Source organism: Equus asinus, chromosome 7 (genome assembly GCF_041296235.1).
Source record: "Equus asinus isolate D_3611 breed Donkey chromosome 7, EquAss-T2T_v2, whole genome shotgun sequence".
NCBI lineage: Eukaryota > Metazoa > Chordata > Mammalia > Perissodactyla > Equidae > Equus > Equus asinus.
This window is the reverse complement of record NC_091796.1, coordinates 60,929,487-60,941,569: the sequence shown is the minus strand read 5'-3', so window position 1 is coordinate 60,941,569 and position 12,083 is coordinate 60,929,487. Positions and strand designations below refer to the sequence as shown.

Below are 12,083 nucleotides of genomic sequence, written 5' to 3'. Positions count from 1 at the left end.
GTGAAGATGATTCTCTGTAATTTTAGCAGCTTCTCGTCCTCAATCTCCTTGAAATATTTAGCTTATTCATCATTTTAATGAATATGTTCAAGCCTACATAATGCCTACTGTTGAATGCATACATTTGAGTTTATTCTCTTTAAAAGGAACTAAATGTGCAGTAAACTCTAAACAGAATGCACAGTAGGAGAGATAAAATACCTTCCTATGAAGAATTAGAATTTATACCAAGAAAAAGAGTAAAAGTTTACACTGTTAGAAACTTGGCAAGAAAATAACAAGACTGAGGGGAAAATATTGTGAAAACAACTCTTTTGCCAAAAGCAGTTTGTAAATTGTACTGTTAAATTCATAGATTTGGGTGAGGGAAAAAACAAAAAACAAGCTATCAGTTGCAACCACATTCTGTCACAAATTAACCTCTGTCTGAGGCTGACTGACACAAGAAACAGAAAGTGTTTCCAAAGAAACACAAGTGGAGAGAAGATAAAGATGCCCATTTCAGTGGGAGGTAGAGGGGCAGAGCACCCAGAGATAGGCAACGATGGTCTGGACCCAGAGTGAACGTGGAATGATAACACACACCTCCGTGAAGCATCTCAAGTGTGGACCCAGAGTGAACCTGGAATGATTGACACACACCTCCATGAGGTCATCTGAAGTGTGGACCGAGAGTGAATGTAGGATTAATGAAACACATATCCATGGATCATCTCAGGTGTGGACCCAGAGTTGACCTGGAATGAATGACACACCTCCGAAAGATCATCTCAGGTGTGGGCCCACAGTGAACCTGGGATTAATGACACAGACCTCCATGAGATCATCTCAGGGCTGTGACTTACTTCATCCCAACTTAGGTTTATCTTGATGCTTCCCCAGAGCAGCCCTAAAACAGACGTCAGCATCAGTCCCTTCACTCAGCACCCTGCAGTGATGTGGTGGCCGTGCCCCGTTACAGGCAAAGGGAGGGTCCCTCACAGACAGCACAGGGTAGCCTCCCTCGCCTTTTTTGAGTTGCTCTCCCATTTTGCATGACTGCTACCATAATCACATTGGAACTGCGTCCTGCAGAGAGAGCACATTTCATTTTCTTGACCTGCAATGCGAGATGAGTTACAAGTAAGTGCTGAAGAAGGACAATACTGAGCTCATGCTGGCTGCATCTCAGTGTGCGTGCCTGCTTCCTAAAGGCCATGGCAGGCTGCAGGGGATGGCGTCTCCTGACCCAAGCACGTGCAGAGTCATCACCAGGTCTCTAGAGCTTAGGTAAGAGGCTACAGGAAAGCATAGCTAGTTGTTAGTCAACAGGAGCAAATGTGTGACCATTCACAGCACAAACTCTTCTCTCACTGAGTGTTTACCATGTATGGGTCATAATGCATCTGTGTTATTTTTTACATTTAAATTTTTTAAGCTAAATAAAGTTTTTCTAAATAATTTCTTTCTCAAGTATTTTATTTATTAAGGTAATTTAGATACAAAAAACTTAGTGAATCATTCATTTAGAAAATATATTTGGAGAACTTGCAGTCTATAACTAGTGAGACAAATGGAATGGCTCCCAATATGCCAACATTTGGAAGAATGAAGCCATTTTTTTTGAGTTGTATTTTTAATTGGATAAAAAAATCAAAATTGTAAAACATTGGACCTTTTCTTAGTTTTGTGAATTTGAAATGTTATTTATTTTTACATAGATTGTTTTTTTTCCAGTTCTTATTCATCTTTTTATAACACACATTTTATTTTTAAATTTTTCTTAGCAATTTATTTAACGTAACAGTATCTTTCAAATTTACTACTTGGTTATATGTTCCAGTGGAATGGTATACTTAAGATGTAATTACAATAAAAAATAGTAAACATTAATATTTTCAAGCTTTTCTGGACAACTAGTTGAGGGATATTCATTCAAACAAAGTAACAGGACATCCTCCTGAAATTGTCAGAAATAAAAATGACCTATAAAGGGTTATCCAGAAGGGTTTGTATTTGATAAGGTGTGATTTTCACATCACGACTACTCTCGTTACGACTGACACTTTGACTGGAATGTGCGCGTGGAGTGGAAACTCAGATGACCACGGCCCTCCGTCTCCTGCCTTATGTTTGTCTGCAGTCTTGACCAACTTGTCGGTCTGGCGGCCACAGCTGTGTTTAGGATGCAGAGTCTGGTGTAAAATCTTAATATGAATAACTTCTAAAAGAAACATTGTTTGTATGTTCCCATTGGAAACAGATGGAAAGTTATAGCTTGACACTCCCTATTTCTCTGACGTGACTCATCTTAGAATAAGCCCAGGCTGGAATACACAAGACACAATGATGGTTAAGTTTTTCAAGAATCAGATGAAGTGTGAGTGGAAAACCCAAAGAAAGGGTAGAAAGGGCTGGTACCGACTTTCAGTTTTAATTATATTTTTTACCAAACACAAGAAGAAAATTCTAAGGTGAGAAATTTGGACATAAAATTCCTACTTTTGGAATGATGTGTCTACCTGGTGAGGGTGACGCGATGGTGCGGAGCGCCGCTGTGTTCTGGTTAGAGAGGTAGAAGCCCTTGACAAACGGCTTCTGTTTCGTGAATTGAACGTCACGTTCCTAATGCTTTTTGTCCTGAACTCAGTTAGCAGAGGAAATGGATATTTCATCAGACATGGATTTGACGTTCCATCACAATATGCTGTAAACAGGACAAATGGTGTTTTGGAAATGGGAAAGCAGGAGAGCTAAGACAGTAGACACTGGAAGGCTCTGGTTCTCTCATTTAAACAGATATTAAATGTAGGTGCTAGGAGTGTGATCATCAGCTGCTTCCCACTTTGTGAATAAATTGCTTAGAAGGAGTCTTTTGCTTACCAGATGTGACCTACATTTAGATTTCCAAAGGCAGGGGGAAAATCTCTATTGTGTTAAAAAAAACAATTGCTGGCAAAATGCATGGTAAATGAGCTTATCTCACTTTTCCAGGTGTTTGGGCTAATATGTTATGGAATTACTGCTTCATTTATGAAAAATAATTGAGCAAATCAAGTTCCAGCAAATCAAATTGGGTAAAGGCTTAGGATAGCTATTGTATTTTTAGCAGGTTTTTAAAGGGCAAAAAGAGCAGGGAGCCGATAGAGATAATAAAAATATAAAAGGTGTGTTTGAGAAGAGTCTCTGCTAAAAGGCTCAGGCGTGGGTGGGGTATCCATCTTATGTTATGGGTTAGTAAAATATTGAAGAACAATGTGAACAATTACACTCCTTTTGGTGCATATGAAAGCTGTTGAAAAAAATCAAAGCTTGTCTGTCTGCTGGCTCTGATAAGTCTTATTATTCTGTTAAATGCAGCAAAATTTTTTAAAAAGTAATGTCTTTATTCTCTCTTACCCACTGTCTGTCCTTTTTCATTTCCTTTCATTTTCAGGAGCTGCCACTCCAAAACCAGTCCCAGAACCCGAAAAACAAACAGACCATACAGTTAAAATTGCTGGAGTCATTGCTGGCATCTTGCTTTTCGTCATTATATTCCTTGGAGTTGTGTTGGTGATGAAGAAAAGGTAAGCTCCTAGCTTTACCAAGGACATGGTTCTATCTCATTGTTTGCCAGCTTGCTTCATGTGTTTGAAAATAGTCACTTACTGAACTGGCTTTGATGACCAAGACACACCTATGACTCTGATTGTTGATATTTTTTATCATATAGGATTCAAGGTTATGAGTCAAAATTTAGAGTAAGTGGCTGTGATTTTTGTATGAACATGCGAAGCATATTCTGCCTAGTTAACAAAAGAATCATTTGTTTTCCCACAAATTGGTACATAAAGGTCTGCAGAATCTTTAAAACCACTTATTCACCAGGAAATTTTAGTATTTATTACCAAGATATTAACGTATTTGATGTTCTTGAGGCTATGAGAAAGGAGACCTTTCCTTCTCATTATAATGAAGATAGTGATGATGACAGAATTGGTTGAGCCCATGTTATATGCAGGCACCATGCTGGGGGCTTAATCAGAACAGGACCCTGTAATTAACAACCTGACAGAAACACAAGGTTTGGACATGGATAAGGACAAGACCTGGAGCACATTGGGTGTTGTAAGATTGCCCTGTCTAGCCAAGGGGTGGTCTAAAGGAGTAGAAAACAGATATTGCTGTAATAAACAATCTTCACTTCCAATTCTTGAGAAATACGCAGTCTTCTGTTTTGCAGAAATAGGTAAAAATTTGCTTAATAATACAATGTTCAATTTATATAAAATTATCAACATAAAAATATAGATGGTAAGAAACAATAGGATAAATTCTCCCAAACAGAGATAATTCTCAAATCTTGTTCCTTTTTTCTGTATTTTAAAAACAATTCCAGAGTGAGAGTAAGGTCTTGGATGGTAGGAGGTGAGGATGGAGAGGTTGGCAAAGCATGGTCTTGAAATCTTGTCTGATCATCTGAGGAGGCTGGACCTGGTCCTAAAATCCACTGGTGGCCTCTAAGCAGGTAGTAACATAATGTCATTTTTGCCTTAGATCATTCTGATACTAGGGTTGAGCAGTGAGGAGGGAAGAGAACTCAAGTCAGGAAGACCAGATGAATGAGGAGAGGGGCAGCTTTAGAAATATTAGGAGGTAAGTTTTCATACCATTTGGAGGCAGAAGCCAAGGCAGACGAAACAGTATAGAAAGAACCTAGTTACTGGCTTGGACGACGTAGTGGAGATCTTACCTTTCACCAAAATGTGGGATATAGGAAGTGGCACGTATGTGGGGAGTAAAGATGGAGAGCTTTGTACTTTTCCAGTTCACTATTCCTGTAAAGTTAAGTGGAAATGTCCTCTGGCCAGTTGGATATGCTGGTGTGGACCAGGAATAATACTTTCCATAGTCAGAGTCATCGACATATGGTGAGCTAAAGCCATGGGTTTGGGTGAGGTCACTCAAAGTTGCTGTGGTGTGAGAAGAAGGATGTCAAGGATGAAGATAAAACCTTGGGTAACAGCAATATTTAAGGCATGAGTTAATATCCAAATATATATGCATACGTGTTCTTCTTTTCTTACTTCTTCCTCCATTTTATGTTTAATGTGCTTGTTAGGCCTCGGGACAAACCGTCGCTCAGTCCCAGCTGTATGTTTATCACTAACTGTGCCATCATTTCACCTCCTCCTTCCCACTTGTTGTGGGTCCTCTATTCCTGTCTCTCTTTTTTCACCAATCATTTAATTTCTCTCCTTTTTTTAAAAAAATTTTTTTCTGGTGATGAAAACTTTTAAGATCTACTCTCTTAGCAACTTTCAAATATGCAGTACAGTATTGTTAGCTATAGTCATCATGCTGTACATTACATCCCCAGAACTGATTTATTTTATAGCTGGAAGTCTCCTCATTTTTAATTCTTTCTTTCCTTTTCATTTCAATCTTCTCTACTATGTATCTCTTTCTTTCCTCCTCTATATTTCTCTTCTTTTTCTTCCTCTTTTACATCTCTGTCACAGCTTATACATGTTTGTCCTGCATGTTCTTCATCGCTCCCCACCTCAGTGTGTATGTAGACAGCTTATCTTTGGTACCAGTGCTTTGTACTGGTTTTTTAAAATATGATCCAGTATAAATTCTAAGTAACACTGGGCCCTTCCATGCCTGAATATTCAAACTAAATATTTTGGAGAGACTTACTTTAAGTTGTGGAAATATGTTGGATTTTCATGTCATCTGGCAAGCTCTCTATGAGGAATAGACTGAAAGTACTAATCCAGTTGCGTTTGTGACCTTAGCTAAATGTTAACTCATTCCTCAAGGGTCGATTTCTGCTGGGTTAATTCATTATTCTACCTAAGTCTCTCAGGTAGTCACAGAGCTTATGTCATAAGTTATGCATTTGAAGAGGTTGCCTGTGGTAACATATGGCCTTGATACAACTTTAGACTAAACACCAATAACTCATATCAAATTTACAGGATTATTTATTAGATGATAGTCTTAAAAGGGTTATTTTCACAGCATGTGCCACTTTTGTGTTTGCTTTTTCTGAAATATAGAATATGTTCTCTTTAAGGCAAATTTGCCAATATACTATGCAGTATAAATACAAAACTTGTAAGATTTAGACCTGAACAGTCATGTGGTACAAACTGTCATTTTTAATAGAAATTCTTAAAAATTCTAATTGTTCAGGATTTTTCCCCAAAATTTAAGTCTAAATTTTAAAAGTTGTAGTTTTAAACAGAATAGTTAAAACATAGTATTAATTGTGGATAAGTTGCTGAAGTGTTATTGATATGTAATAAGCTACATTGTTTGGTTAGAAGAACACTGAGTTTATTTTTTTATTGAGGTATAATCAGATTATATTAGTTTCAGGTATGCAACATAATGATATGATATTTGTATATATTGTGAAATGATCACCACAGTAAGCCTAGTTAAGATTCCTTACCATACATAGTTATAAAATTATTTTTTCTTGTAATGAGGACTTTTAAGGTTTACTTTCTTCGCAACTTTCAAATATACAATATTATTAACTATTATTACTATAGTCACTATGCTATACATGACTTATTTACTTTACAGCTGGAAGTTTATAATTTGTGACCCCCTTCCCCCATTTCGCCTACACCCCAACTCCCCAGATGAACACTGAATTTAGATCTGGAATTCCTAGATCTGTATTTTAACTAACTTTGTGATTCCGAACTTCTCTGGCCCTTAGTTTCCTCATTTGTAAATTGAGAAAATTTCACTAGATGATCCCTGAAGTCCCTCCCAATTCCAGCATATCAGGTTTTCTGTTAAGTGGCTGCCCATGGTGACAGTATACACTCGCTATTCTAGCAGTGCAGTGGTGGCTCGTTACTGTATTTCATCATTCAGACGTGCCCAGCAGCTCTTCCAAAGGCTCTCTGTCTAGTCACTTCAAGTCCAGAGTGTTAGTTGGTGAGCAGTTTATCTTTTAACCACATGTCCCCCACTGTCACTCAGGAGGCACTCAGTTGAAAGTGGGGAGCAGTGGGGAAATGAGGAAGGAGAGAGTGGGCGGAAAAAGCAGGGCCTCAGGGGCGGTTCCGGTATATTACAGGCATGTTTCCTGGTGAGAGCCTGACGCTGACCAAACGCGAGTGCCATCCCTGTGTGGGCTAGTTAGCCTGTTTGGCTCTACCCACAGCGCGCTGAGCCTGCCCACGCAAATATACGCCATCGTCACAAAGACAGACTGGGGCCAGGAGAAAGTGGTGAAACCACTTTCATCAGTGTTTCTGACAATGCAGCTGGAAGTCTGTCCTGCTGGGGAGAAGTCAGTATACCGCCTGTGTTTGTCAGCATGCCAGGCCAGGTGGGCTGAGCTCTTGGGAGGGGGACAGCAAACTTTATTGAGTGGCCCTGTCAGTTATTAGCTTAGCTAAGACCATGTTGCCTTCTGAAGGCCTGGCCTTCCGTAAAAATAGTTGTTGAAGCTCGGCCTCTGATAGAACATGTAAAATCTGTTCAGCTCATCCTGACTCACGGAATTCTTTACATCTAGGCAATAATGACTAAAAGCTGAGGTGACCATCAGTTTTATCTGGCTATACTAATGTTTTCTAAACCTGTCACAAATTCATGATGCTGTTAATTTGTATAGGAATATTAATCCATTTGAGCCTTGCCTGGACTATTATAATGTGAAACCCTTTTTCCTTAAAAACTTTTACAAAACCTTTACATTTATTTTTATTGTATTCTATAAACAAAGCAATTTCTTACTATTTTATTTTTCCAAAAAATGTATTTTCTTTTGAGAGTACAGTGTTTTGATGCAGTGAATGTTAAGAAAGGGTGTGAGATGAATATCTATGAAATAGAAATTTCATCCAGAGCTACAGAACAACATACTCTCAAAACAAGTTGAGTAGGAGATACTTAGTTTTTATCATGTTTCATCCATGTATAATTAAGTATATTTGTATAAATGAAAATACCTGCATTTTCAACATTTTTCATAAGGAATAATTTATCTCAATAACGTTTGATGGAATTTAGCGTACAAGCACCTTCAGTTTTACCCTGATTAATTACACTTACTATTGTTTCTAAAATTGCTGTAGATCTTTGAGAAATTTGAGAACATTTGTATTAATTACAGTAATATTCCTGTTTCAGCCATTGTAGTAATTAGAAATTATAAAAGTTGTGGCTGCATGAAAATAATTAAAGAGATAAGCATTCTTGCTCAAAATACAAATGTTAGCTCTTGTGCTGCATGAACACCTGTTGTAAGTACATCTAACTACTTAATCCTAAGCACTAGAACTCTGCCTCCTTTCCATAGCATTTTTTAACAGATGTACTTTTTGCAAATGCAGCGCATGTCATTAAATATTAGGACCCATTCTATTATATTTAAGCAATAGTGGTACTACCAAGAAAAAACTCAATAAAAATAGAAACTATTTCTGAAGACGTCATGAAACAAAAAAGATAAGAGAGAAAATTTGATGAAAGCCCTGTTTTCAAAGAGATTCCTGCTGCATGTGGCTGGAGGCAAATTGACGTTAACTACAGTTCTCCCGCTATACCTGTGTACATACAAGAGAGGAATTTTTTTTCCGCTATAGCTAAGTGTGAGTAGTATGCGGAAAATGTCTTAAGTCTGGATGCTTCATTCAGAGTCCTCTTTCAAAATCACATTTTCTGAAACTGCACTGAAAAATATATAGACATTGCTTTGTGATTCTTATTTAGAACATGCGTACTTAATATGCAGCCATGTAAATAATAACCAGATGCTGAGACTTTTCTACTCTAGCACTGGCTCTGGTGTGTGAAACAGGATTTATGTGTACAAAATAGGTACAGATATGTCACCCTAATCTGTCAATTATCTATGTCCTTCCGTTTTCTAGATGACAACTGAGTGGGTTTGGTATACAGAGGTCAGTTAAGCAAGTTGACCTTTTTAAAAGTCTCCGCTAACCTAGACTTCATATGATTACCCTAATAGCTTCTGTATTAGCCACTGTTTCTGGACTCAAGCCAATGGTTTATTTAACTATGTTCTACCAGGGCTTCTTTGGGAGCTCTTTTATAAAGAAGATTTTATTGTCTGAAGGAGAGTGGGAAATGTAGGTACCAACTTTTTATTGTATAGGAGGAAAGTGTCAGAGCTTTAGAATTTACAAACCTGGGTTCACATCCCAGCTCCTACTTGACAACAGGGTAAATTTAGATGAGTTACTTAACCTCCTCACTCACTTTGCATGAGTGAAATGTGATGATGATGGTGATGATGATGTGAACTTCATGGGGGAAACATGAAGACTAAGTGAGATAACTCATGTACATAGTTGGTGCTTGATAAATAATTGCTTAGGGACCCAGGAGTTGGGAAACTTGTCCAAGGTGACACACGCAGTAGGTGGCAGAGCCCGGGACAAATCCAGGTCTGTCTGATTTGTAACCACCCTGCTATACTGGCCACAGCAATAAAACTCGGAGATGCCTCTCTGTAAAACGCAGGGCCTCCATGCGATCATTCGCGGGCAACACTGCAGTCGTCAGCTTGCTGCAGCTTCCTGTTGCTGCAGGTCTTCGGCTATTTGAAACTCTGCCAGCATGTTTCAATCTTATTTTTGAGAGAACATTGGAGAATTAGCTAAATAAAAGGTTTTTCCACTTCCTTCTTCATAGAGGTATTTCTTAAATCCTTTCAAATATGTGTTTTGTGTCATCCTTTGAGTCACGAGTTTACTTGTAGTAGCTCACAACAGTGAGGATGCTGTATCCTTGTCTGGTTTAGCGAAAGAGAACTTTGCTAAGCTTTCTAGTATGTTGTGAAGCAGGGGAGCATTAGCTCCACCCCTTCCTCCTCAGAGACAAGCATGAGAGTCTGGGAGCCACACAGGTGACAGTGGGCCCTGAAAACAGCTGCCCACATGCACACCTTGGCTCTGTGGCTCACTAGCTGTGTGACTATGGGCAAGCTGCTCAGCCTTGTGTCCCTCAGTTTCCCTTGGTATACCAGGAGCATAATAATAGTACTTATCCCAAAAGAGTGTTAGGAAAAGAAAGTGACTTATTGCCATTAGAGTGCTGGCCCCAATAAATATTAACTATATATGTAATGTACATATTATCCTACTTTTCTATATGAGCTGTAGCTAACTCTCTCCTTTCAATGCCCATTGTGTGAATGCCTCCAAGTCTTTGTTTCCATACTCAGGACATGAGCAAGGACAAGGAGCTGTTTCTCCTTTAGAGGGGAATGTCCTTGCCCATGGAGAGCCTGCATCTGCAATTATGAAGATAGCTAGGAACACAGCTGCCTGGAGTAAGATAGCCCTCTGTCCCGAAGCTTGAGGCCAGACCTTGGTGAGGTACCACAGCTGAAATCACGAAGAGAGACTGCTCTTCAGGCATCCTCACTCTCCATATTCCTTATGCAGAGGCTCCTGCTCAGTCAAGGGGGCTGCTGGAATATGGAAAAAACCCTGTCTACAGAGATGTCAGGCAAAATCTGTGGTATCGGTACTACCACTTTGGAGACTTCCCTCTAAGCCCCAAATTCTTCTGAGTCATGGCTTTGGCGTTCAACGCAAAAACTTTGGATATCAAAACCTGTCAGACCCAGACCTTGTAAGGGGCCAAGTGATCTGCCTCCGGAGGTCAGAAGAGGACAGCATTACTTTTTTCAGTATGCTTAATAGTAACATGCATCTATTTGGGCTCCCTGAGCCTGTCTTAGACGCTACTCAGCCAACCGCCTCAACTCCTGGAGATGGGGATAGGCCTCCGGAGTCATCTGGAGTGTGAACCCCCTTGCCGTGTGACCAGGCACCAGCCCTGAACCTGCACACATTGAGTGGGGCTCTCACCAGCCATCTCAGGGCACAGTTGTCCTATTGATTCCTGTTTTTAATGCCTTTACCCTGTAACTTTTTAGCACAGCTCGTTCTTATCCTGTCTCCATTAGCAAAGCTTATTAAAACTTGTTCTTTCTGTGTATCTTACCTTTGAAGCTTATGTCTAACAGTACATACAAGGTGTTAAGAGGAGGTTGCATGTGTACCACTAAAATTGATCATTCTCTACAGCTGATGTCTTCAGATGGTATGTGTTGACATCCTCAGCTCATTCCTACCCAGGCTCTTCATGTTCTTTGGAGGGTGTGTATCTCCATTCATGACGTTGAGTCTTCGCTTTCTGGTTTGTGTCGTGGGAATACCTGGGGTGTGAAAACTGAGGATGCTCTGCTTGGGGTGGTTGTTTAAACCTGTCATCTTGGTTAGTGAATCCAGGAATTCAAACTTAATATTATCACTTCTTCAATTCTTTCTAGTTTTGTTTTGTATTAATGAATAAAACCATAATGAAAACACATAGAATATAAGGAAAAAATACATTAAAAAAGAAAGGCTAATTTCTAACCTGATTTTCTTTGGGCTAGATTCACGATCCCTCTTCTTCTAACATAAGTCTGAATTTCTTTTTAACCAGGAAAAGAATTATATCTGGAATCTTTAACTTACGTTCGTTTGTAGAAAATGACACGTTCCTATTTAAAGAGGAGGGAGAGGAACTGCTGCGTTGATGGAGAGAGGAATGCTCTTTTTTTTTTTGGCCGATCTCACCAATACAAGATGCAATACTATGGTAAATAATATATTGACCAGAACAGGAAAGGCATGTTTTTGCCCAGTGTCTTCACAGAGTATGCCTTTGAAAGTGAAAATGATGCTTCACTAAATCTTGTGGAAGTAATTTTGGTGGTGGTTGCTGTTTTCATATGTACTGTTTCCTTGTTGGCACTGCTGCGGTGGAACTAAAGCGAAGCTATTTTTATGGGTTTTACTGCAACAAGTAAAAATTGACTCATTTATTAAATTCAACATACTTCTATTTGTTTGCAAAAACAAAACACAAAACAAAAAATTGGTAAAAATGTAGCCCAGGTTATCCCATCTAAGAATGGCCCATTTTTCTCTCTTCTGCACACGTGCAGGCATGAATACAACTTGCAAAAGTTAGTTGTGTTCCTGAGACGGCTTGAAGCAGCACCTGCCTGAACACCAGGGTTCCATGGTCGACGCAGGGATGTGGTGCTGTCCTCACCCACTCCT

General features: G+C 39.2%; 1 protein-coding gene across 8 annotated transcripts in view; it reads left to right on the top strand.

Moving 5' to 3' along the window:
- Positions 1-12,083, top strand: part of PTPRM (protein tyrosine phosphatase receptor type M) — a 779,977-nt gene that overhangs the window by 560,952 nt on the left and 206,942 nt on the right. For all 8 annotated transcript variants that reach the window (XM_044773425.2, XM_070513580.1, XM_044773424.2 and 5 more), the window contains one exon: positions 3,416-3,548. In XM_044773425.2, the coding sequence (XP_044629360.2) occupies positions 3,416-3,548 (133 nt within the window). The remainder of the gene's footprint in view (positions 1-3,415; positions 3,549-12,083) is intronic.